At 49.3% G+C, this 26,897-nt stretch overlaps 2 protein-coding genes across 5 annotated transcripts in view; both read left to right on the top strand.

The window, feature by feature from the left end:
• Positions 1 to 292: 292 nt before the first annotated feature.
• Positions 293 to 24,561, top strand: CGN (cingulin). The gene is made up of 21 exons (XM_069480587.1): positions 293 to 386; positions 5,500 to 6,374; positions 7,099 to 7,199; positions 7,348 to 7,417; positions 7,527 to 7,622; positions 9,423 to 9,550; positions 10,410 to 10,542; positions 10,884 to 11,096; positions 11,516 to 11,664; positions 11,921 to 12,053; positions 15,262 to 15,471; positions 15,790 to 15,996; positions 16,392 to 16,649; positions 18,161 to 18,331; positions 18,877 to 19,038; positions 20,016 to 20,105; positions 21,464 to 21,547; positions 21,640 to 21,758; positions 22,131 to 22,239; positions 22,624 to 22,787; positions 23,093 to 24,561. Exons 2-21 carry the CDS (start codon positions 5,514 to 5,516, stop codon positions 23,232 to 23,234), a joined length of 3,600 nt encoding a protein of 1,199 aa, XP_069336688.1. The 5' UTR covers positions 293 to 386; positions 5,500 to 5,513; the 3' UTR covers positions 23,235 to 24,561.
• A 1,325-nt stretch (positions 24,562 to 25,886) lies between these two features.
• Positions 25,887 to 26,897, top strand: part of TUFT1 (tuftelin 1) — a 40,897-nt gene continuing 39,886 nt past the window's right edge. For all 4 annotated transcript variants that reach the window (XM_069478788.1, XM_069478786.1, XM_069478787.1 and 1 more), the window contains exon 1: positions 25,887 to 25,977. In XM_069478788.1, the coding sequence (XP_069334889.1) occupies positions 25,918 to 25,977 (60 nt within the window). In that variant the 5' untranslated portion in view covers positions 25,887 to 25,917. The remainder of the gene's footprint in view (positions 25,978 to 26,897) is intronic.

The raw sequence follows: 26,897 nt of genomic DNA, 5'->3' as shown, positions 1-26,897 counted from the left end.
CCGCTGGCCTCCAGCCACTACGCCCCCAAAATGGCCTCCGATGCCCCTCGCCGCCCCGCCCGGCGCTCCGCCGCCCGCCGGCCACGTGACCCGGCCCGCTCCTCCCGCCCACCAGGCTAGCGACCCCAGGTCTGGGTCCCCGCGGCCGCGGCCCCGCCCCTCGCGGGAAGCGGACCAACCGGAGGAGGGGTAAGGCGGGGCGGGTGGTGACGGCCAATGGGGGTGGAGCTCCGGAGGGGAGTAACAGGTTGGTGGGAGGGGGAGAAAGAAGGAGGGAGAGCCGAGGGACGCAGGGGGAGGGCCGGGAGCCGAGCGTGCTGCTCTGCCCGAGCCCGAGCCGGAGCCCGAGCCCGGCGCGCGAGCCCGGGAGCGCCGAGCCCCGCTGGGTGAGTGAACGGGGCGGGGGCGAGGGCACCTGAGAGGCAAGCGGGCCCGCAGGTGTACCCCTGAGGGGCGGCGGTTCAGGCAATCAGAAATACCCGCCCCCTGGGCACAGGTGCTGAGTTAGACAGGGAAGGGGAGGTCAGGGTCGGGTGGCAGTACTGATTAAGAGCTGGCCCCTATTCTAAGGTGCCAGAAGCAGGTGGCTGGGAAGGTGCCAGGTGAGACTAAGGCTGTTCCTACGGCAGGAAAGCATTTCAGAGCCAGGATATCTCTGGAGGTCAGGCGCAGCCCTAGGGGCAGAATTTCTCCTGGAGACCAGAGTGGTGGGGGGGAAGGAGTTAGTCCCAGTTGGGCAAAGGGAACTTGCTGCCTGAGGTTCAGAGACGTAAGGGGAGGGCATCTGCAGGTGCTGTTTTCCTGAGGTTCTCTCCTGAGTCTGCCAGTCTGAGCTGGCCGCTGACACCTCCCTTCTGGCTTTGAGATGGCTCTGAAGTGAGGGGTCTTTCTCCAATTCTTCACCTACAGGTGAAGGCAGTTGCAAATAAGAGACACTGAGGGGCAGGATGAGAGGGCACCCCATCTCTTTGCTAGGTGTAAAAGTATTTAAGGCTCTCAGTTTCTGTCCTTTGCTTTCACACCAGGGAGAATTTTTCCTTCTTCCTCTTGAAAGAGGGAATGTTCTCCAAGGGAGGCTATGAGGTAGCATAGATCCCTGGGCCTACAAAATGTCTAGGAATACTTACTTCTCATGAGGCTTCTTTCTGGGGGCTGATGTCAAACCCTTCCCCCTAAGCACACACATTTTTTTCTGTGGTTCTAGATGGGGGCCATTGGGTGAGGTTTGGTAGCCCGACCAATTTCTGTGATGTCTCCCAGAATCCCCCTTACTCCCTGAAACGCCACCAGGCATCCCTGACTCCTGACGCATGATGGCTGTCAGACTGGCAGTAGGCACTAGTGGTGCAGGAAATAGGCAGGACTCCTCGGTAGACCACAGACTAGGGGAATTACACCTCCAGATCCCAGGCCAGATGAAAGGTGCACATTGGGGCCCAGACAAGACTTCTGAGGCAAATTTCCTTGCCTTAGGCAGGTAAGAGAACCAGAGCCAACCTTAGCGTGGCCCCTTTGAAGCCCTGCCTGAGGAAGGTTGTAATTGGGAAATAGTAACCGCTATGTTTGTAGACGGGCTGCCTACACGTGCCTCTGTACCTCTTCTTTCATCCTGGATATTTGGGGCTGGGGGGCGGGTTCTGGGGGACTGCTAATCCAGAGATTTGCCTGACTCTAAGAGGATTCTGACTTCCTAGAACCCTTCCTGTTTCCCAGGCTGGCCTGCATGCCATTCCCCTTGTGGGAGGGGAGGAGGGGGCAGGGCTGCTTCTCTTCATGCCAGGGAGGGGAGAACTAAGGGCTAGGGAGGTGGCCAAGGCAAGTGTGGGATCAGGAATGTAACTTTGGGAACTTGAGAGGGAGGGGTGGAGGAAGACAAAGTCTTCCTGTCACACACTGGCCTGTCACTAGGTTCTTGTGCATCTGCTCCTCTTGCCTGTTCCCTCCCTGCTGCTGTCTCCTCCTTCAGAGCCTTGGCCTTGGCATCGGGCTGGCCAGAGCCCCTGCCCCTGGTCTTATCCCTCTGCCTCCTCTGTGGTGTGGAATTTCTCTGGTCTGCTTTACAAACTGCCAGTGTCGTCTCCCTGGCCCTCCCCTTCCCCTTGCCTCTCAAACCAGTCCAGCCAGTTTGCAGGGGCCCAGTTCCTCATTGTGTGTTTTTTTCCCCCCACTGGCCAAGCAGCTCTAGCCTGGCTCTCAGATTTCTGCTTTTTCAGTGGACCTAGCCAGGAGTCTACCTGGGGGGTTCTTTATGGATCCACCAGGAACCTTCCTATCTTTTTAACTATGAGAAAAAGGGAGCCAAGTGATCAAGGTCACCGAGTTGTCCTTTTCTGTTTTGATCATTTGCTTTCCTTATTACCTCCAAGGGAGTTCTAATCTCTATACCTCTAGTTCTCCCATTTTCTAAATCTGCTGATTATTTAGCATCTAGCATATTGCCTGGCCCTGTGTGTATCAGGCCTTCTTTTGCACACCCGAAACCACCCCACCTCCACTTCCTGCCAGAAGTCCAGAGACCCTGTCACTCCTAGTTAGAAGCCAGACGCATATGGCTGGGCCAGAGGTGATGGAATTGGGGCAGGGCAGGCTAATGAGTAACTCAGGGAGAAGTGGCTATCTGGTACAGGTGTAGAGTGTCCTCCCCCTCCTTGCAGGCAGGAATGGCAGAGGCAGACAGATGAAGCTGAATTAACTGTAGCCTGGTCTCTTCCCAGAGTACAGTTGGTGAGGAGAGCCCTGGGCATGTGCCAGGGCAGGGAAAAGCAGGGCCGGGCATCTGGTGAGAGCGCAGGCCTCAGACTCCATGTTGCCTGGCACTGGATCGCTGTTTACCTGCCTCTGGGGCTTACGCAAGGCCTTGGAGCTGCCCTGCTGCCTTGGTCCCGCCCCGCTGTCCTCTGTAACTGAAGGCGGGTAGGTTTCGGGTTTTCCATGTTGAATCATTTAGAGCTCTGCTTTCTGACCCACCCCAAAGATCACTTCAGCCCTCTGGTCTCTGATCCATATGTCCTGGACTGAAGGTGATTGAGGTTAGGCAGTCAACCTAACCTTGGACCTGGGGGAACACTTGATACTGCCTCTGAACAATTTGGTCCTCTTGCCCAAGGGGCTGTGCACTGTGCCAGTCCTAGGCTAGGAACTCCTTGACCTGGATCTGGAAGATCAGTAGATGTACTGACAGGGTAGAGCTGCATCATGAATAAATCATGTGACTTCTGAGAGCTGGCAGTCTAGGCACATCTGGTTCTAAGATCATGACTGCGTAGAGTAGTCCAGATCAGGAAGAGGTTCTGTTACTAAGGCAAACTAGATTTGCTTTGGGCAAATCTCCCCACTACTGTGTGAGTTGGCCTTAGGTTTGATGTATGACCTTTAACAAATATTTATTGGCATCCACCATGTATCCAAGCATCTGGGGATAGAGTGGTCAATTGATAGCTGTGGTCTTTGCCCTCTGGGAGCTTATAATCTAGTGGGGGAGACAGGAAACAAATAATCACTCCAATAAATGTATAAAGATGAACTGGGGTAAACCTATGAAAGAACAACTGTAGCATGGATATAGCATGGATTCTCACCTGGTTTGTGGGAGGCTGATTTGTGAGATCTGACCTGGTTTATTAGAGGGGTGGTCAGGGAAGGGTTCTCTGAGGAAGTGACATCCTTCTATGAACCAAGTGAAGCCAGAAAGTGCCTGCTGGATGGAGTGGCATGTGTGAAGGGTAATATTTGTTGTCAGCTTTGATACAGGCATGTTCTAGGTGTTTTCATGTTTAATATCTTGTCATTTCCCTCCTTTTTTATTAAAGTAGAACCTAAGTATAATAAAGTATACAAAAATGTTAAGTGTGTAACTTGATAATTTTTTATAGTTGTATATGCCTATGTAATTTTTTATTATCTAATTTTCACAGGTAATTGCCTTGTAAGGTATTATCATTATACCCATTTTACAGATGAGCAAATTGAGGCTTGGAAAAGTTGTGATTTGCCCAAGGTTATATATGTCATGTGAATGAATAGCGGAGGTAGGATTCCAGGCCAGATTCTGACTCTAGTCCAGTGTCTTTTACACTGGATGAATGGTTTGGAAAACTACTTTACCCCTCTGCCTTCATAAACTTTGTAAGATGCTATGGTAAAAGTTCGTGTGGGCTGTCTCTTGGGGGAGGGTGCTTTGCTTTCATCATTTTCTCATGGAATCCCAGGGCCAAAAAGATGAAGAAACATTTTTAATAAATGGCCCTCCTTTTCTATTCCTTTCTCTTGAGAGGAAGGGCTGGGAATTCTAAGAATGCTCTTCCTTAGACCTGAGTCTTTTCCCCCCACCAAGCCCTTTCTCACCTGGAGCTCTGCTCCTTCCATCCCCTCCCCTCCATTCTCATCTCACCCTGGTTTCCTGGCTTCCTAGCAATCCCTGACAGGGACCGTGCCAAGTTTCCTTGGCCCAGACTCCACAGGGAGGTTGAGTTGGGTATGTTTGTGTTTCTGTCTGGCACTTTAGAGGCTCCTCCTCCAGTTTGGTGCTAGGCTCTGGTGGAGACTGGATTTTTTTATTTACTTGGAAGAGAATCTCTCTCCCCACTTCCTGGAGCCAGAGCATAGCTGGGATACATTCCATTTGCTGACTCTGAGCTTGGGCGGTGTGGACTTGGGGAGCTGGCCTGTGGATGGCCGTCGCTCTGGCCCCCAGCTGGGACACATCAACCTGTCTTGGGGCACCATGGACTGTCACAATTAAAACCTTATTTAAATCTTTTCTTGAGTAGTTAATATATCTACATGGTTCCAAATTGAAAAGGGACAAAATGATACACAGTAGAAAGCCCACCCCTTTCTACTCTTTCAGAGAGTAGAAACTTTCCTCTTCCTGCCCCTTGCCCTCAGTTCCTCCACCCTAGAGACATCACTGTTATTAGTGCTTTTGAGTCTTTTCCCAGAAGTGGGATGATACGCTTGGAGGTCTTCTGTATTTTAAATGAGATCTGGGAGAGGAAGCCCCCTTTTCCCCAGTGGGATGGAGGCATCTGCTCAGCAGGGTTTGGGTTCTGCCTTCACTGTGGGGAGGAGGAAGGCACATGGTGGTGTATGTGTATGTTGAAAATCAAGCAAAATGTTTATTTAAAGTCTTAACGAAGCCAAGCTCCCCAGGGCTGTGTCATAGGAAATGGATTCTTTAAGGTTAGTGGGTCTCAAAGTATGGTTGGTATCTGGGCCAGTAGTCTCAGCATCACCTGGGAACTTGGTTAGAAATGCAGATTCTCAGGTCCCAACCCAGACTTACTGAATCAGAAACTCTGGGGGTTGGGTCCAGCAATCTGTGTTTTAACAAGCCCTCCATGGGCCTCCTGTTATTCTATTGCTCAGATAAAGTATGAGAAGCAGTGCTCTAAATCTAAGGAATTGACAGGCAATCGGCCCCACCAGAGCTGGGCGGGTGGAAGTTTTTCGGTACCTACTTCAGGTCTCTCAGCTTAAACTCTTTTCTTCATCTTCTAGGACCCCTCCTACCCATGGAGCAGGCATCTACCATGGCTGAGTCCCGGGGCCCTGTAGACCATGGAGTTCAGATTCGCTTCATCACAGAGCCAGTGGGTGGTGCAGAGATGGGCACCCTACGTCGTGGTGGGCGACGCCCAGCTAAGGATGCAAGAGCCAGTACCTATGGGGTTGCTGTGCGTGTGCAGGGCATCGCTGGGCAGCCCTTTGTGGTGCTCAACAGTGGGGAGAAAGGTGGCGACTCCTTCGGGGTCCAAATCAAGGGTGCCAACAACCAAGGGGCCCCAGGAGCTCTGAGCTCTGATTCGGAACTCCCTGAGAACCCCTACTCTCAGGTCAAGGGATTTCCTGCCCCCTCGCAGGGCAGCACGTCTGATGAGGAGCCTGGGGCCCGCTGGAATGGAAGGCTACTCCGTTCCCAGTCCCAGGCCTCGCTGGCAGGCCCTGCCCCTATGGGTCCTAGCAGCAGGAGCACCAGCTTGCTGGAGCTTGCCCCGAAAGAGGCTTCCCCGGCTAGCACCATTGACACTGCTCCCCTGTCTTCAGTGGACTCACTCATCAATAAGTTTGGTGGTCAACTTGCAGGCCAGGCCCGTGGCCGGACTGGCCGTCGAACACGGACGCTACCCCCTGAGCAGCACAAACGGAGCAAGAGCCTGGACAGCCGTCTCCCACGGGACACCCTTGAGGAACGGGAGCGCGAGTCCCCCAACGACTGGACCCCTAGCACAAAATATGACAACCGTGTGAGCAGCTCGAAACAGCCAGTCCAGGGTCAGAGCAGTGGCTTTGGCCGTTCCCGTCAGACTCAGGACTGGGTCCTTCAGAGTTTTGAGGAGTCACAGGGGAGAGTGCAGGACCCCACCATGCTGCAGGTCAGCCCCAATCCCTCCCCAGCTGCCAGCCCCAGCCCCTTCTTGTCAGCCTTGGAACTCCGTGCTAATTCACATAACCAAGGGCAGAAAGTCTCCACCTTTTGTTCTGTCCTTTATGCATGCACAAAATAGGTGATATTCATATGGCCAAGATACCTCCATGGGTAAAATTCTAAGGGAAATGAAACTAACTATGAAATCAGTATTTATAAGCATAGAGAGTTACTTGTCATTGCCACAACCAGTAACCATGCGTCAGTCACCAGCATTTGCTGGGTCTGCAGGGTATGTAAGGCAGGCTTGCAGGATGGGAGCAGTTTCCCTGGTGCTCTTGTCGAAATTCCACACCTTTCTCTCCCACTCAGGAATGCAAGTAGGTGGGGGAGTGACTTTACTTTGAGACAAACTTAAGTCCATTCTAAAAGTAAATCATTTATAATCATTGTATGCTAACTATCATCAGGGACAAATTACTTGTGACCCAGCTCACAGCTGGTTGAGATCTGTTGAGGAAACTGGTTTGCAGCCGCAGTGTAGAGGTGTATCCTGCTTGGACCTCTCCCCGGCCTGTTGCTCGGGCCTCCGCAGCCTGTCCTTTTTGCCGCACTTCAGGCTGTTCGTCATGCTCCAGGGGCCTTGTCTCCTGACTCCACTTCTGCTCCAACTAAACCCCACACACGCTTCTGACCTAATCCTCCTAGTTCTTTGTTTTTATTTTTTACAGTTCAAATCAACTCCGGACCTTCTCCGAGATCAGCAAGAGGCAGCCCCACCAGGCAGTGTGGACCATGTGAAGGCCACCATCTATGGCATCCTGAGGGAGGGGTGAGCGGGGGCCCACTCAGCAGTGGGAGCACACACCTCCCTTCTTTTCCTTCCAGCTTTGTTCCCGGTCTCCCCTGATTTTACCCTTGGCTTACCTCTGCTACCTCTTTCCTCCCCTAACCCTTGTTTCTGACCTTTTATCCTCCAGAAGCTCAGAAAGTGAAACCTCTGTGAGGAGGAAAGTCAGTCTGGTACTGGAGCAGATGCAGCCCCTGGTGGTGAGTGGCCTTCTCTGGGTGGGAGCAATCGTCAGGGTTAGGGTTTTGAGGATCAGGGGATCTGGATCTGGACTCATTCCCTTCCCTCCTCCTCCTGTATCTCTGGCAGATGGTTTCTCCTGGTTCTACTAAGGCTTTGACTGGCCAGGGTGAGCTTACCCGAAAAGTGGAGGAGCTACAGCAAAAGCTGGATGAAGAGGTGAAGGTGAGGAACTGTTAGGTGCTGGAGGGATGAAGGACCACAGGGAGAAAGCCTTGGCCTGGGGGTGGGCTGGGCTAGCAAGGGACCGAGCATGCTTGTATCTTATGAGATAAGAGTGTGCATTAGTTCCAGCAAGGACTTCTGCAGTTCTCTGGAGCTTAGGGAGGCAGAGCACGTTAGGAATCCAACTACCTTCTTTTCCCTTCCCTTGGGAGTTCCTATCCTGGCTTTGCCACTTGCTGGCTGTGTAAAACTTGAGAAAACTGCTTATATTCTCTGTGCCTCACTTCTTTTCATTGTAATAATGATGGCAGTAATAGGAGCTGTTATTTTTGGAGTATAATTTTTGTAATAGGTACTATCCTGGATAATATGTAATCATTATGTTAATAGTAACCCTGTAAAGTAGGCATTCTGGACCCTTTTCTGATGAGAAAACTGAAGATCAGAGAGGTTAAGTAAATTGCCTATGGTAGTAAGTTGCAGAGAGGAATGAAAAAAATCCAGGTCAGTCTTTTTAAATCTACTGCTTTCTCCTTTCACAGTATTGCCTTGTATGTAGCTGGTGCTCAATATGTGTTTTTTTTTTTTTTTTTTTGAGACAGAGTCTCACTCTGTTGCCCGGGCTAGAGTGAGTGCTGTGGCGTCAGTCTAGCTCACAGCAACCTCAAACTCCTGGGCTTAAGCGATCCTACTGCCTCAGCCTCCCGAGTAGCTGGGACTACAGGCATGTGCCACTATGCCCAGCTAATTTTTTGTATATATATATTTTAGTTGTCCATATAATTTCTTTCTATTTTTAGTAGAGACGGGGTCTCACTCTTGCTCAGGCTGGTCTCGAACTCCTGACCTCGAGCGATCCACCCGCCTCGGCCTCCCAGAGTGCTAGGATTACAGGCGTGAGCCACCGCGCCCGGCCCTCAATATGTGTTAAATTGTAACACCCCTTGTTTCCTGGAAAGCAATATAGTGTAATGGTTAAGTGGTGGGCTGTGGCGCCTAACTGGGTTCACATCCTGGTACCGTTACTGCTGGCTTTGCAACTGACTTTGGGCAAATTCTTTTAACTTTTCTAAACCTTGGTTTCCTTAACTACAAAGTGGAGATAATAATTGTACTGTATTAGTTATCTATTGCTGTGTAACAAGTTACCCCCAAACTTAATAGCTTAAAACAAATATTTCCGAGTGTCTTAGGACCAAGAATCTGAGATCAGCTTAGCTGGGTAATTCTGGCTCGAGTCTGTCATGAGGTTCCAGTCAAGCTTTTGGCTGTGCTGTTGCCTTTAGAAGAACTTAGTAGGTTGGAGGATCTGCTTCTAAAGTGGCTTACTCAAATGACTGTTAGTTGGAGGCCTCAGTTCCTGGCTGTCTAGACCTCTTCACAGCGCTGCTTTTGAGTATCCTCACAGTAGGGCAGCCACCTTTCCTCAGAATGAGGGAACCAAGAGAAGTGGTAAGGAGGAAGCCGCAATGCCTTTTTATGACCGAATCTTAGACTTTATGCATCACTTCCTCCTTTTTGTATTTGTTAGAAGGGAGTTCCTAAGTCCAGCCCATACTCAAAGGGACCAGAATTGGGCTTCATCTTTTGACAGGAATGTCAAAGAATTTGTGGACATATTTTAAGCCATCATCAGTACCAAGATTTGTATGAGGATGAAACGTAGATAATACATATAAGTTCCCGAGAACATTGTCATATAGTGAATGTCCAATGAATGTCAGATGTCTCCATTATTATGAGTCCTTCTGAGAGGCCTTCTCTACCCTCCATGTGCTATGCTCTCATTCCCTTTTCCAGAAGCGTCAGAAACTAGAGCCATCCAGAGCTGGGCTGGAGCGGCAGCTGGAGGAGAAGGCAGAGGAGTGCAGCCGACTGCAGGAGCTGCTGGAGAGGAGGAAGGCGGAGGCCCAGCAGAGCACCAGGGAGTGAGTGCAGCTGGTGGCACATGTGGGGCTGCTTGGGGGGCTAGGCCAGACTCAGAGCCCCCCATTCCCGAAGGTTGAAGGAGGCAGAAGGAAATCTCCAGAAGCTGAAAAGGTGCAGGGATGCTTAGGATAGAATAGCACCTTTCTCTTTACCTTCTTTGTCAATAATGGTGATAGTGTGCATGATTTGGAGTTCGGATACCTGGATTTGCCCCTGTGCCTCAGGTTTTTAATCTGTAAAATCGGCCTAATAATAGTACCTACCTCACAGGATTGTTGTGAAGATTCATTCATCCATTCAGCAGATGTTTGCCATGAGTGCTATGTGACAGGCACTAATCTAGGTTCCTGAGATACATCAGTGAACCCTACAGATGAAGGGCCCTGCTCGTCAGAAGGTTAGTTTCTAGAGAGGGAACAGACAGTAAACAGCCATATTACATAAGTAAATTTATAATGTGAGAAGGCCATAAGTAGAGCAGGATGAGGCAGATCAAGAGGGCCAGGATGTAGGGGAGCAGGTTGCAGTATTAAATAAGGAAGTCAGGGGAGACCTCATTAAGATTTGACAAAGGAGGTTTTATTTATTTATTTAAATTTTTTTTAGAGACAGGGTCTTGCTCTGTCACCCAGACTAGAGTGCAGTGGCATGATTATAGCTCACTGTAACCTCGAACTCCCGGGCTCCAGTGATTCTCCTGCCTCAGCTTCCCAAATAGCTAGGACTAGAGGTGTGTGCTACCACATCCCAGCTAATTTTTAAATGTTTTTGTAGAGAAAGGAGGTTTGAGTGAATTAATGTACGTGAAGTGTTTTGAAAACTGCCTGATGCATAGTGCTCAATGTTATCTATTATCAGGCTCCAGAACGTGAAGCTCCTCCTGGACCAGGGTGAGAGTTTACGCCGTGGGCTGGAGACCCAGGTGATGGAGCTGCAGAACAAGCTGAAGCAGGTCCAGGGAACTGAGCCTGCCAAGGAGGTGCTACTGAAGGTAAGGAGTGGGATTGTATGCCCCAGCCTCTGCTTCCTTTTAGCTGGGGCATCCTCAGGTCTGCTCATCCACAGTTTCCCCAAAGTATGGGGAGCGGATAGCTGCTTATGGGGGTTCCTTAGTATGCTTTTAGACAGACCAGTGGCAGGATGGGACTAGAACTCAGGATGGTAGGTTTCTTTCCTTTATCCTAACTAGGCATGTGGGAGGTCAGACAGCACCTGGTACTATGCCTAACACAAGGTACTCAATAAATATATTTTGACAAATGAGTGAATTAATTAATAGACAGATGGCTCCTAATATGGTCACCTCTATATTTCCACCTTCATTTTGCCCAGGACCTGTTAGAGACCCGGGAACTTCTGGAAGAGGTCTTGGAGGGGAAACAGCGGATAGAGGAGCAGTTGAGGCTGCGGGAGCGGGAGTTAACAGCCCTGAAGGGGGCCCTGAAGGAGGAGGTGGCCTCCCGTGACCAGGAGGTGGAGCATGTCCGGCAGCAGTACCAGCGAGACACAGAGCAGCTTCGCCGGAGCATGCAAGATGCGAGCCAGGCATGTGACGAGGCTGGGAGAGGAGGGTGCTGCAGGAGAAAGGGGCTGCCTTGGAATCTTACATTTTTGGACTTTTCCTGGTTGCAACTGGGGACTCCCCGTAAAGAACACATGTGAGATGTAGTGAAAACCTTGGCCAAGAAACCTGCAAAGGCAGACCAGAAGTACCATGAGGTTGTGTGACCAAAGTCGCATGGGGAAATTACTGGGGGAGGCTTCCTGTAGATGACAGAGGGGGGTAGACTGTGACTTGGGGAGAGAACCTTCTGCTGGCATTGTATCAGCTACCACTAGAGTATGTGGGGTGCAGCTGGCATAGTGACCTTTGAGGTCTGAGCCTTCCCTTTTACACACTCATGCTTTTTTTGAAGTGACATCTTCCCACTGAGCCTTCTGGTGCCCACTGTCCCCTTCTCTAGGACCACGCGGTGCTGGAGGCTGAAAGGCAGAAGATGTCAGCTCTGGTGCGGGGGCTGCAGAGGGAGCTGGAGGAGACCTCAGAGGAGACAGGGCATTGGCAGAGCATGTTCCAGAAGAACAAGGAGGAGCTTAGAGCCAGCAAGCAGGAGTAAGGACCTTGCCCCACTCCTAGAAAAACTTACCCATCATTCTTACAGCCCCCCCCCACCCCTTCTACCTCTGCCGTGCTCTTGCTCTCCCATTTCTCAGGCTGTTCTTCTCCATATTCACCGTCCTCCCTCTTGAGAGTACGTGCCTAGTGCATTGGCTTCCAGAGAGGTGGTTTTTGTTGTCCCACTCTCCTAGGCAGGTGGCCTGACCCTGTACCCTTTCTTTTTTACTTTTTTCCACCTTGCTGGACTCAGACTCCTGCAGCTGCGGATGGAGAAGGAGGAGATGGAAGAGGAGCTTGGGGAGAAGATAGAGGTCTTGCAGAGGGAATTACAGCAGGCCCGAGCTGGTGCTGGAGATATTCGCCAGGTTGAGGAGCTCAAGAAGGTACTTGGGAGTTGGGGGCGCAGAATGGCAGGTAGGGGTTATGGGCATCTGCTTCACCTATCTACGAGGGCCTCCACGATAGTGGGGCTGTCTCCTGTGTGCTTGGTTTCCAGACCCCATCCTGCCTGGTCAGCTTTACCTCTTTCTGGCACAGGAGGAGTGAGTGTAGAGGTTTCCAGTGAAAAGGGCTCTCAGTGGCCAGGTTGGGGTATAGCCAGAGGCCGCTGGCTGCCTCCCAAGAGACATCATGGGTAGAAGCATTTAGGTGGATTAGTGAAACTCTAGGGTCATTTTTGCAGGCATAGAAACCTAATTTGGTTAGCATAGCAAAAGCTTCTCTTTCGTGGGGGACTCATTAACTACATTTATGAAACAAATGTTTAATTTACAATGAGAAATATCATCACATGGACTGGAATACTTGTGTTAGCATGGCCAGCTGACCTATATGGGAAGCCAAATTGTCATCTGAAGGCTGTGTAAAAAGTATAGAATCTGGACATGGAGAACTGAAGGATCCCAGTGTTTAATGTGTCTGTCTGCCTAGTCTCCAGGGCATAGCCTTGCTGGTGGGCTTTAACACTCAGAGTTCATGGTAAGATTCCGTCTTTGTTCTTCTTCTTCTTCTTCTTCTTCTTCTTTTTTTTTTTTTAAAGTTAATCCTCTTTCTATCATGCATAGATGATGTTTTTAAAAGAGTCACAAATGATAAGGTCATAAAATTGAAGTGAATACACAATTTCTGCACATTCTTTGTGCTTTAGTTTATGAATGATAAGGCAACTGCTTTTTTTTGGTTTAGATAACTTAGAAAATGTTTTCATTAATTATAGGGAGCTGGCATTTATGGCCTCCTGAAGATTCTTCCAGCTTTATATTTTATTGATTTACTGTAATGGATGTGTAATAGGTGCTTCATTATTGGTTAATCAATGCTTGTTTATTACACCTCTACTATAAGACTGCCTAATTGTAATCAAGGTAATCATATTTTTAAATGAGTAAAAAAAATTATAAGTAATTATTTTCCAGATAAATAAAAGTCTGAGATTTTTTTTCTAATTACACAAAATATGTGGTAGAGAAAAACATAACAAATGTTAACCAAATATACTTTGGTGATTGTCATGCTGTGTTATATAATTTAAGATTCCATTTTCTCAGAAAAACTCCTGAAAAAATGGTCAAGTTAAACTTTTTTTTTTTTTTTTTTGAGATAGAGTCTCACCCTGTTGCCTAGGCTAGAGTGCCATGGCATCCACCTAGCTCACAGCAACCTCAAACTCCTGGGCTCAAGCGATCCTCCTGCTTCAGCCTCCCGAGTATCTGGGACTGCAGGCGCATGTCACCATGCCTGGCTAATTTTTTTTTGTTGTTTCTATTTTTAGTTGCCCAGCAGATTTTTTTTCTATTTTTAGTAGAGATGGGGTCTTGCTCATGCTTAGGCTGTTCTCGAACTCCTGAGCTCAAGCAGTCCACTCGCCTCAGCCTCCCAGAGTGGTAGGATTACAGGCATGAGGCACTGCGCCCGGCCAGGTTAAAATTGCTCTTAAAATATTTGCTATATTATTTTGAAGTTAACAAATATTAAAGATAGTCTGAAGTCTGTTCACTGTACAGGTTGAATATCTCTTATTCAATATGCTTGAGATCAGCAATGTTTCAGATTTTTTTGGATTTTAGGATAATTATTTGCATTATATTTACTGGATGAGCATCCATTAATCTGAAAATCTGAAATCCAAAGTGCTCCAGTGAGCATTTCCTTTGAGCATGACCTTTGAGCATCGTGTTGGCGCTCAAAAAGCTTCGCAATTTGGAGCATTTCAGATTTCAGATTTTCAGATTAGGGATGCTCAACCTGTATTAGCTGACATAGTGAATGAACTCGGACAGTCCACTGGACAATCTCAGTTGATTTTGTATTCTGGGTGAAACAAAAAAGCAATAACTTGTGTTTCATCTATTTCGTATATTAAGTATATTTTATCAAGTATTTAATCAATAAAATATGCATTAGAAAAAAGACTAACAAAGTCCAGTATAGATAATATGCTCTGCTATTTTTCTTTTTCATTCAAATTAGTTTTGTTAGTGTCTTACACTGAAGATTCACTACATATATATTATATAACCCTTTGGCCTAATTATGGTTCTTTCTGAATTTCGGAAGTAGCAAGTAACTAAAGAATTAGAATCAGAACTCATATTTAAATTTTCTTTTTAAAAGAAATCAGAGCTGCACCAGTATTTATTGTGTCACATATTTTGGTTTTCAATATATTTTTTTAAACAGCCAATCTTGTTTTGTCCATACCCTCATCCACTCTCCTTCCACATAATTTTTTTTGGTGGAATTATGTTTCATTTACCATAAAACTCATCTTTTAAAAGCGTACAATTCAGTGGTTTTTAGTATATTCACAAAGTTGTAAAGCCATCACACTATCTAATTACAGAACATTTCCATTACCCCAAAAAGGTACCCAGTACCCATTCCCCCCTGGCGACCACTAATCTACTTTCTGTCTCTCTGGATTTGCCTATTCTGGATGTTTCGTGTAATTAGAATTCTATAATATGTGGCCTTAAGTGTCTGGCTTCTTTCACCTGCATGTTCTCAAGGTGGTAGCAAGTATCAGTACTTCTTTCCTTTTTATAGATGAATAATATTCCATTCTATGGACATACCATATTTTGTCCATTTATCAATTGATGAACATTGCATATCTCTACATTTAGGCTATAATGAATAATGCTGCTATGAACATTCATGTACAAATTTTTTGTGTAAACATACATTTTCAATTCTCTTAGTTATGTACCTAAGAGTAGAATTGGTGGGTCATATGGTAACTCTGTTTCACTTTTTAAAAATTAAAAAAAAAGTTTAATTATTATCAGTACATAATATTAATAGTTGCATATATTTATAGGGTACATGTGATGTTTTGATACAGGCATACAATGTGTATTAAATCAAGGTAATTGCATATCCATCACTTCAAGCATTTATCATTTCTTTGTGTTAGAAACATTCCAATTCCACCCTTTTAGTTGTTTCATTTTTTGGGAAACTGCCGAATTGCTTTCCAAAGCGGTCGAATCGTTTTATATTCCCTCTGGCAATGTATGAGTTTCAATTTCTCCACATTGTGGTATTGAAGTCTGGCTCTTGTGCCCCATCACCATTCCCCTTCCCTTCCAGGAGCTGCGCCGGACACAGGAGGAGTTTAAGGAGCTGCAGGCAGAGCGGCAGAGCCAGGAGGTGGCTGGGCGACACCGGGACCGGGAGTTGGAGAAGCAGCTGGCAGTCCTGAGGGTTGAGGCTGATCGAGTTCAGGAGGTGGAAGAGCAGAACCTCCAGCTACAAAAGACTGTCCAGCAACTGAGACAGGACTGTGAAGAGGCTTCCAAGGCAAGGGGAGTGGGCACAGGGATTAGGAGGTGGAGGCTGAGGGTGCTGGAGGGCTGAGGAGCCAGAGGGTGTGGCAAGTTACCTATCATGGGTATGTACTAACCAGCTCCTTGGTCCGAGGTGTGTGGTTAAAGGCAGCCAGGATTTGGCAGCCCACTGCATCTCTGTAGGGGTGGGATTCTCAGGGAAGCTTCTGGCTGGCGGTAGTACCCTTCTATAAGCTTTTTCTTCTGGGCTCTCTTTGGGAGGGCTTTCCTGGGTGTTGGCAGTGGCCCTGAGCCCTGGGGTCTGAGCCACCGCTCCCTGGACCGTCCATAGGCTAAGATGGTGGCCGAGGCAGAAACAGCAGTGCTGGGGCAGAGACGGGCTGCAGTGGAGACGACGCTTCGAGAGACCCAGGAGGAAAATGACGAATTCCGCCGGCGCATCCTGGGTCTGGAGCAGCAGCTGAAGGAGGCTCGAGGCCTGGCGGAGGGTGGGGAAGTGGTGGAGGGACGACTTCGGGACAAAGTGCAGCGGCTGGAGGTCAGTGCTTCTGCCCACAGTGTTGGCTTCCTCCTGGTTCTCTCTACTCAGCCCCGGCAAATACTCCCACGCTGCATACGCAGCCATCAGTTTTATTTTGCTCTTAGTGTGCTTCTGTTTTGCCTCCCCAGACCCTCTGTTAACCTTGGGTTTATTTCCTGGAGTATACTCAGGTGTCAATGTTCTAGACTTTGCACTGGTATTTTTGTCTCTTATCTCCCATCTTTGCTTGCTTTCTGTGTCTTGATTTCTTTTCTAGTTCCTCTGAGCCTGTTTTCAATGCCCACATTTTTCATAAATGTCTCCTTCCCCCCCCACCCCCATCTATCTACCTCAAATGGCTTGAGCCCAGGCTTTGCCTTCTCCCAGTCCAACCCCCCTTCCACTCCTCCCAGGCAGAGAAACAGCGGCTGGAGGAGGCCCTGGGTGCAGCCCAGGAAGAGGAGGGGAGCCTGGCAGCAGCCAAGCGGGCACTGGAGGCACGGCTGGAAGAGTCCCAGCGGGGGCTGGCCCGCCTGGGGCAGGAGCAGCAGGCACTGAGACGGGCCCTAGAGGAGGAGGGGAAGCAGCGGGAGGTGCTTCGGCGAGGCAAGGCTGAGCTGGAGGAGCAGAAGCGTTTGCTGGACAGGACTGTGGACCGACTGAACAAGGAGGTGGGGCATGGTGTGGCCTGGGCCCGTAGGAAGAGACCCAGCTCGCACAGAAGCTGGCCTGAGGGCCGGGGGTGGGAGTCAGAATGCGTGATGTTTGCTTTCCTCAAGTACATTGTCAGGAAAGCCAAGGTCAAATCTTCCAAAAGTGGCATCCTTTCTAACTCCTTCCGTGCTTTTGCCCTTCCCCCCACATCCCATTCCTTTGTGGTCTTCATTCTTGGAGAATATCTCTTAGGAGTCTACCTTAGAAGTCAATAAAACCTAAATACAAGAATCTTTGCTGGAAGAATTTTAAATTTTGGGAGAGGGGAAGGAGAAAGAAAGTAAAGGAAATAAATGGCTTTTTGCTGATAAGGTTCTCTTTCCAATCTCTTACTCTATAAAACAAGAGCAAACACTTACTATATTACATCAGTTCTAAAGTGCACATTTTATCATCTCTGAAATAGCATTGTATTTTTTTTTTTTTTTTTTTTTTTTGAGACAGAGTCTCACTCTGTTGCCTGGGCTAGAGTGCAGTGGTGTCAGCCTAGCTCACAGCAACCTCAAACTCCTGGGGTCAAGGGATCCTCCTGCCTCAGCCTCTCAAGTAGCTGGGACTACAGGCATGCACCACCACACCCAGCCAATTTTTCTATTTTTAGTAGAGACGGAGTCTCACTCTTGCTCAGGCTGTTCTTGAACTCCAGCGGAGCTCAAGCGATCCTCCTGCCTCTGCCTCCCAGAGTGCTAGGATCACAGGCGTGAACTACCACTCCCGGCCAAGGACTATATCTTATAATTGATGATACGTCATAGTTCAATTGGCAGACTTTTCTTTCTTAGTGGTATATCCTATAATTGTTGGCACCTTGAGTTTGCTGAAATATAGTCATTTAAGGTTTACTTTGTATTAGGCACTATTGTAAGTATAGAACTTTATGTAATTAACTCACATAATTCTCACAACAACCTTATGTAGATACTATTATTATCCCATTTTACAGATAGGGAACTGAGACCCATAGATCAGTGGTCCCCACCTCAGCTCATCAGGCATTAGATTCTCATAAGGAGCACACAACCTAGATCCCTAGCATGCGCAGTTTACAGTAGGGTTCGAGCTCCTATGAGAATCCAATGCCGCTGCTCATCTGATAGGAGGTGGAGCTCAGGTGGTGATGTGAGCGATGGGGAGTGGCTATAAATACAGATGAAGCCTCACTCTCTTGCTTGCCTGCTGCTTGCCTCTTGCTGTGCAACACTGTTCCTAACAGACCACGGACCAGTACCAGTCTTTAAAACCCGGGGGTTGGGAACCACAGCCATCGAGGATAAGTAACTTGCCTATGTTCACTAGTAAGTGGTAGAGCTGGGATTTGAACCCAGGCATCTGTTTGTAACTATTAGCCATACTAGGAACCTAGGCCCAGGAAAGAGCAAGAGAGGATGCCTTGGCAGGAGGGAGGCTCCTGGGACAGTCTTGGGAGTCTGTGCCTGGAAAAGGGACCACTCTTTTCTCTGCGTTTTAGCTAGAGCAGATTGGGGACAACTCTAAGCAAGCCCTGCAGCAGCTCCAGGCCCAGCTGGAGGATTACAAGGAAAAGGCCCGGCGGGAGGTGGCAGATGCCCAGCGCCAGGCCAAGGATTGGGCCAGTGAGGCGGAGAAGACCTCTGGGGGGCTGAGCCGGCTTCAGGATGAGGTAGGAGCCTAAATGACAGGAGGGTGGGAACCATCCCATTGTCCCTGGGTTTGGAGGTCATTGCCTCTTAACTGAACCTGTGGCCAAGGGTCTTGGGCCAGGTGTAGTCTAATGACTTGCAGTGACATGCTAAGGTGGGGTAGGGTAGAGGGAGTCGTCCACCCTAGGTACAAACAGTAGGGGATATATCATCTGTAGAGCAGTGATTTTCAAATTCTGCTGCATATTAGAGTCACTTGGAGAGATTAAAAAAAAATCCTAATGCCCAAGCTATATCCCATATCACTTAAATCATAGTCTCTGGGGGCGGGACCCAGGATCAGCATTTTTAAAAACTCCTCAGGTGATTCCAATTTGTGTAGAGAATTTTAAAACAATAATGAAAATGGACTAAAAGTCCATCTGCTTTTTATTGTCACCATGTGCTGATAATTCTAAAGAAAATCTGTGATGAAATGTTTCTCTCTGGAGGGGCAGATTGCTCCCGCCCCTCAACCCCCACCTTCTTACTACACTGAGCTGTTGCGTCTTTTCCTTCTGTCCAGATCCAGAGGCTGCGGCAGGCCCTGCAGGCATCGCAGGCTGAGCGGGACTCAGCTCGGCTGGACAAAGAGCTGCTGGCCCAGCGACTGCAGGGGCTGGAGCAAGAGGCAGAGAACAAGAAGCGCTCCCAGGATGACAGGGCCCGGCAAGTGAAGAGCCTTGAGGTCAGGACACTGGGGGGTGGCCTGTGGGGGTCGGGGCATTCTGGGTGCTGGCATAGGTGGGACTTCCAAATCCTCTTTCTATACTAGAGATGGAAACTGGCAGCCTACAGCTAATGGGTTTTGTTTGGCTACAGTATTTTAAACAACTTTGAATTATGACAATGTTTAGAAATTTACAGGTGTCATATAAAAATTTGGATTTCTGGCTTCTTTTATATTTGGAAGATGTGGTAATACTGAGCTTCTAGTCCTGGGTGTGCATGGCAGCAGTGGGCTGGAGCTGAGCAGTGTGGCTTTTCCCCTTTAGAGTGAATAATTCTCTTCAATTTGCTATATGTGATAATAATAGGAGCAGCAACAAACATATTGTGCTGTGTGACAGGCACTTGGACTCATTTAAGCCTCAGGATAACCCTGTGGGGTAGACAGTCTTTTTGTCTTCATTTTACAGATGAGGAAAACTGAAGCACAGAGAAATTAAGTACCTTGTCCATGGTTCTACTGCCAGGAAGTGGTAGATCTGATTTTAAAACCCAGGCAGTCTGGCCCCATGTACATACTCTCGGCCTGTACATAGTACCGCCTGGCTTGAATTTGCTCCCCCAGTCTGTACTCTGGTGCTTCGGTTTCTGAGTCTCTTCATCTCAGCTGTGGCCCAGGTACTTGGGTTTCTCTCTCAGTTTTCCCCTTAGAGAAATAGGGTTCTCCAATGAGGAATGGATTCTGGGGTTTGCCTTCCCGCCAAGAGGCCATGACCAGAGCATGCCCCACCCCCTCCCCACGATGCCATGGCTGGGCAGCAGAGGGCGCTAGCTTCATGGTGGTTGAGTGTGGGCACCAGTACCAAAAGGTTATTGGGTTGGGTGTGCAAGAGAGAGTTCTGTGGAAGCTGGAGTTTGAGAGGGTGCTGGTCTGAGTTTGGCATTCCGGTGTCCCGCATTTGGGGCAGAATTAACCTTGTTGTTCTTCTGCCATAGGAAAAAGTCTCACGGCTGGAAACAGAGTTAGATGAGGAGAAGAACACTGTGGAGCTGCTAACAGATCGGGTGAATCGTGGCCGGGACCAGGTAGTCCCTTTCTTACCCCTCATCTGTGCCTACCCCTGACTACATAACCTCTTTTTTTTTCTTTTTTTTGAGACAGAGTCTTGCTCTGTTGCCTGGGCTAGAGTGCCATGGTGTCTGCCTAGCTCACAACAACCTCAAACTCCTGGGCTCAAGCAATCCTCCTGCCTCAGCCTTCCAAGTAGCTGGGACTACAGGAATGCGCCACCATGCCCAGCTCATTTTTTCTATGTATATATATTTTTAGCTGTCCAAATCATTTCTTTCTATTTTTAGTAGAGACGGGGTCTTGCTCTTGCTCAGGCTGGTCTCGAACTCCTGACCTCGAGCGATCCTCCCACCTCGGCCTCCCAGAGTGCTAGGATTACAGGCGTGAGCCACTGTGCCCGGCCTTTTTTTAATTTTTTATTTTTTTTGAGACAGGCATGTGCCACTATGCCCGGCTAATTTTTTCTATATCTATTTTTAGTTGTCCAGATAATTTCTTTCTATTTTTAGTAGAGATGGAGTCTCGCTTTCACTCAGGCTGGTCTTGAACTCCTGACCTTGAGCAATCCTCCCACCTCTGCCTCCCAGAGTGCTAAGATTACAGGCGTGAGCCACCGCGCCCGGCCTACATAACCTCTTGATCTTCTCAAAAACAACTCTACCCCCCCCCTTTTGTAATCTGGAGAGTTCTGGCTGCAGAATTTGTGCACGGCTGGGTCTACTTCAGGCTCATCTGCTTCGGGAAGGGTTGGCAAGTTTCCTCAGGTGGAAAGGGCCAAGAATTTGAGTTGAGGAAGGAATCTTGGTGGTCTGGGCTACTCTCTGACCTGAGTTGGGGCTGCTTTGGTTCCAAAGGGACGCTAGTTCCTGGTGGGACACAGGAGGCCCTGTTTAAATTGTGTATCTCCTCCCATTTGAATAAGCTGTGATTTCTTTTTCTTTTTTTTTTTTTTTTTTTTGAGACAGAGTCTTGCTCTGTTGCCCTGGGCTAGAGTGCAGTGGTGTCAGCCTAGCTCACAGCAACCTCAAACTTTTGGGCTCAAGCAATCCTCCTGCCTCAGCCTCCTGAGTAGCTGGGACTACAGGTGTGCACCGCCACACCCAGCTAATATTTTCTATTTTTTGTAGAGATTGGGTCTCGCTTTTGCTCAGGCTGGTCTCGAACTCCTGAGCTTAAGCGATCCTCTCCTTTCGGCCTCCCAGAGTCCTAGGATTACAGGCATGAGCCACTGCGCCTGATATCTTAGTTGCCTAGGAATTTGGGGGTTTAGGGTTCAAAGACCATCGTCCAGTTACTCTGCTTCACTTGGTTCAGCTTGCTGGTTCTTCCTTAGCCCTCCCCATGTCTGGTTTCTCTCACCCATCCCCACTAGGTGGATCAGTTGAGGACAGAGCTCATGCAGGAGAGGTCTGCTCGGCAGGACCTGGAGTGTGACAAAATCTCCTTGGAGAGACAGGTGAGGGGGAGAGTGGGGAGTCTGGGGGATAGAGCCCAGGAGTAGAATGACCAAGTGGAGTGCTAACCATGGAGGCTCCCTGTCCCTTTCAGAATAAGGACTTGAAGACCCGGTTGGCCAGCTCAGAAGGCTTCCAGAAGCCCAATGCCAGCCTCTCTCAACTTGAGTCCCAGAATCAGTTGTTGCAGGAGCGGCTACAGGCTGAAGAGAGGTGACATGAGCCTGTCCTCCCTCCCTCCCTCCTTCCCTTCCTCCCTCCCTTTTTCCTTTCTTCCCTTCCTTCCCTTCCTCCCTCCCTCTGGATCTTTCTCCTCTGGGGCTCCCTCCATCTTCCACCTCAGATATGGCCGACTTAGCCTGATCTTTGGGGGCCATTTTCTCCTGATAAAGAGCAGAGAGAGTGCAGAAATTCTGAAATGTGATGACCTCAATCTCCTTGGTTCTTTGGATCTGCCCTGGATCCTCCCCAGTCTGATGGTGGGCTCATGACTGAGAGAAGTCCATGGAGGCAGTAGACTAGGGCTAAGTCAGGGTTCTCTCAGAAATGGCAACACCCAGAGACATCCTTCTACCTCATTCTCAGGGAGAAGACAGTTCTGCAGTCCGCCAACCGAAAACTAGAGCGGAGAGTTAAAGAGCTGTCCATCCAGATTGATGATGAGCGGCAGCATGTCAATGACCAGAAAGACCAGGTAAGGACATGGCACCCTGGGGCCAAGCAACCATGGGGCAAGTATACAGTATGTGTTTGCTTGAAGGCCAAGGGAGGCCCCTCTTCCATAGGTCTTCCAAACTGGGACTGTTGTTGTATTAAATATAAAGACAGGGAGATTGAAAAGACTAGAGCAGTCATTGCAAGCATATATATGGAGTGCGTATGTGCTGTAATAGCTTCTCTGTCTAAGTGTTCTACATGTATTAATCCATTGAATCCCCAAGACAACCCTGAGAGGTTAGGGGACTTGCCCATGATCACATTTTTCTAGGGAAACTATCCCTTGTCAAGATTGTTAGAGGAGAGGGTCCCAGGCCATGGTAGCAGATATTTTCCTAATGGGACTTGGTATCCTGCCCAGCTGAGCCTGAGGGTGAAGGCTTTGAAGCGGCAGGTGGATGAAGCAGAAGAGGAGATCGAGCGACTGGACGGTCTGAGGAAGAAGGCCCAGCGTGAGCTGGAGGAGCAGCATGAGGTCAATGAACAACTCCAGGCCCGGATCAAATCCCTGGAGAAGGACTCCTGGTATGGGCTGCTCTTCTGCCGCCTGCCTTATGGGGACAGTAGAGCTAGAAGGGAATGGTCTCCTCTGAGCTGGCTAAGGAGGAGAATCGCTAAGACGGGACTGTGTAGTCACTTATTCCTGGCGGGAAGCTAGTTATGATTATTTCTTAATATCTCAGCCACCATACTCTCCCCAAAACTCGGATTAGTGGAGGATCTTGTGAGTAACTTTAGGCCTTAGAAAAATTGGAGTTTAGCATGAAAAGGGTGGCTGTCTCTATCTTTCTATTCCTCCTCCCTTACCAGTATTCTTCTCTCTGACTTAGGCGCAAAGCTTCCCGCTCAGCTGCTGAATCAACCCTCAAACATGAAGGGCTGAGCTCAGATGAGGAATTTGACAGTGTCTACGATCCCTCGTCCATCGCATCACTGCTTACAGAGAGCAACCTGCAGACCAGCTCCTGTTAGCTCGTGGTTCAGGGCCAGCCCTGCTCTGCCCTGCCCACCTTGGATTCCTCATGCCTGTGGGTGACCCAGTTATTCAGACCTAAGACAGGGAGGGGTCTGAGTGATGGTGATAAAAAAAGCATCAGCAATAAGCTGATAGATGGACTTTCCCTTTCCACTGGAGAAGTGGATATTTTAGGCCAACCAAGCCCTTCCCTCAAGTGCCGACACCTCCCTCATCTCTCTTAGTGGAAGGATGGTCAGCGTATAGGCTGAGGAGGACTGAGCAGGATAGGAAGGGATAGGAATTGCCATGTGTATAAAGCTTTATTTCTTTAGCCCTTAACCCTAAGGCTCAGGGAGATACCTTATGCTGTTCTGCTCCCGGGATTCCTGCAGCCCATTTTCCTCCCACCCTGGGGCAGGGTGAGGGGAACGTTATGGGTAACGGACACGCAGGCGTGGCTCTACCCACTTCTCAGATGCTCCTCTTTGCACAGTCATGGGGCCCATGTGGTAGTCCCCACACCCCTCTAGTTCCTGTATTTTTGTCTTCTCCAAGCAAGCAGGTCCAAGGGATCCTTTATCCTCTCCTCTTCCCATCTTTACCATTGCTACCTTGCTTCTTTCTTCTCAGTGCCTTAGCCAGGGTGAGGAGATAAGGATGCTCTTCTTGCCTTTTTTATCTGCACATTCATACCTCTCCAAAGACCAGCCTTTCCCCAACCGGGGCTTTCAGCCTTCCCTGCTGCCCCAGTGACTGGTCAAGAGAGCTGCTTGCTGGTTTCTCTACCAATGAACCCCTGGGAGAGGGTCTTGGTAGGGCATGATAAGGTGGTGGGGGCCTGGTTCTGCTCAGGGTTTTCATCCTCCTCTCCTTCCTCTTGACTACAGATGTGGTTCTGAGGTGGTTGCACCTGGGAACTTTGACAACTGTCTATATAGGTTCTCAAAGCAAAGGTCTCAGTCCCTCTGGCCTTCCTTGTGGCTTTTCTGACCAGGTGTGCCCAATTTCAATAGAGAACCAAGGAATCCTCGTTTTTTTCAGGAGCTTGGCTCTGATTCAGGTCTTTGCCTGGGGGTAGAAGCTGACTGCTGGTAGAATTGGGAAGAGGCAATGGCGGATTTATTCCTTCTTTGGATTTTGGGGAGAGCCAAGCCCTGGTGGGGAAGAGGTATGGGGGATGATTCACCTCTCTTATTTCCTAAGCAGGTTCTATAGGGAGCTTGTGGGAGGGGGAAGGCTGTTCGCACCAATGACTTGTAATTTCATGATTTAAAAAAAAATTCCCATATTCTGCAAATCAGACATTCTCTCCCAATACAATCCAGCCTTGGTTTTATTATGAATTAAATATTAAAATTATATATCTATATTGAAATCCTTGGCTTGTCTTCTCATTCTTTTTCCTGGCTCATTTGGAGGTTCAAGTTTTATGAAAACGTCATATTAACTGTATAGCTTAAAGGCTGAAGCTGGAGCTTTCTTTACCTCACTTTTCAGAGGCCCTTTACAACAGATCAGATGTGACCTAGAAAACCTGGAAATGTTTATAGCAGTTCCATTCTCTCCTGAACAACCTTTTGGGAAGAGCAAGACCAGTAAATGCCTTCTTTAAGGGTTAGAGGGGAACAGATCAGAACTGGTTTTATTCCCCTGGGTCTCAGGAATAACCCCACCATTCATCTCCCAGGTACAAAGATCCCCATCCATTTCTGACTCACATGGGACCCTGTCCCTACCTGGGAGGTAGGGAAATTTCTGCCTTCCCTGGCCTTGTGTTTTGTTAAACACAAGGTGTTTCCTTCACCAAAGCCTATTGCTAGGTATAGGGATACTGCCCACTCGAGATTAGGTCAGACCTTACCTATTCTGCCTTCTGTCCAGGTGGACCATAGCCATCTGCTCAGGGCAGCTGAGCTGGGAGAAGGCTCCGCGGTCCTGTTTGGCCAACCCTCTCTTCTAGGCCCTCCAGATCCTGGCGTAGGCTTGGGGAACAAATGCCATTGGAGAAGTCCAGGCTCATCCTCTCTCAAAAATACAAATTCCTTTTAAGGCAATGTGTCCCGCCTCTCCCAACCATATAAGGGCACCTTTAGTGTAATAGTTTCTGCAAAACAAGCCCCACCCAGAGCCTAGCTGGCTTTGACTTTGCCCTGGGCCTTTTGCCAGGGCACCTGCCAGACTGGCTTAGGCCAGTATGAGTGAGCTGGCTCTTGGTGCCTGCTTTTCTGCGTTGGAGGAAAGGTTTACTCAGCTCTGCAAATTCTACAGGCTGGCGTATATACAGAGGAGAATGTATGGAACCTTTGGCACGTTCCAACTCCTCGTCCTCTAGGGGCAGACAGGATTCCCTCTGACCAACCTGATCTTGCAGAGTTGAATGGAGACAGCAAGACTAATGAAGAATGTTGAGGTGCAACTATTGGTAATTAAGCAGCCCTAAATCGCTCCCAAGCTCCACCTTTATGTAAATCTGAGCCAGCACAGATGGGGCGTGTCCCAAAGCCTCTTGGCCCCACCTACCTCGCGCTGTCGCCTCTTTGGCGAAACAGCGCCCTGGGGGCGTGGCCCACCTGCAGCCCCCGCCCTTGACGCGCCTATACATGGGGGCGGTTCCGCGCGCGCCCGCCTGGTAGGCGCCGGACCGCAGGGCCGAGGGCCGGGTAGGATAGTGCGCCGCGAGCCCAGCGGGGGAAAAAAATGAACGGGACACGGAATTGGTGTACCCTGGTGGACGTGCACCCGGAGGGCCAGGCCGAGGTAAGAAAAAGCGTCTACGCCGCCTTCCTCCGTGGTAGGCTGGGTTTCTAAGTCCGTCCCTCGCGTGCCCCGCGTCGAGTTCGCTGACATCAGCCGGTGTCCGGCTCCGTGCGGTCAGCCCTTCTCTCTGTTTTCTATTGCCGGAGACGGACAGTGGGTGTCCCGGGGAGTCACGGGATGAAGACTCTTTTGAGGCTCGAGGGCTCGGGGCGTCCCTGCCCTTTGGGAGGGAGGACACTGCGGCTCCTGCCTGGGACTCGGCGCCTCTGAGCCCTTGCTTGGCCCGTGAGTCCCAGAGCACGTTACTCAGGCGTCCTGTGGGCTTCTAGATCGGGTCGTAGGAGAATGGGCTCAAGAGACTGGATCCCTGAGCTCTGCTGGACACTGTCCCGTTGAGCCTGATTAGGCTTTCCCTTGGATCCTGGTGACCTCAGAGGCCATTCAAAGAATTTCATGGTGCCTTGGGTGATCAATAACAAGAAAAAGAGTAGAGGGTGAAATCCTAGGGCCTGGACTGGAGGGTGGGGGATGGGTAGGGGACGGATGGCGAGATTGGCCTGAGACTCACCTTTTGCTAAGAGGGATGTGGCTTTCCGCCTGGGGGTCATCTCTTGTCTCGGATTTCTCCTTCCCTCTTGCAGTTCTCCTCCCCTCCCCCTATCGGCCAACAGATAGCTTCCTGGGACGGCTTGTTGGTTTTGCTTCCGTCTCCAGCCGCCAAGCCCAGGGCACAGTGGATAAAGGGGATGTAGAACCTGGGCAGAGACTGGAATGGAAGTGACCCATGCGAGGGCTTCTGCACGGGAAAGAGGGTTGGTGAGAGTGGGGGCGTCTTCCAGTGCAAGCTCGTCTGTCCAGCTTCCCTCACTCCCTGCCTCCCCGTCCCTGTTCTCCCCACCCCAGCTCACCATATGATTTTT

This window comes from Eulemur rufifrons, chromosome 8 (assembly GCF_041146395.1).
Source record: "Eulemur rufifrons isolate Redbay chromosome 8, OSU_ERuf_1, whole genome shotgun sequence".
Lineage (NCBI taxonomy): Eukaryota > Metazoa > Chordata > Mammalia > Primates > Lemuridae > Eulemur > Eulemur rufifrons.
This window is presented reverse-complemented; position numbering and strand designations above follow the sequence as displayed.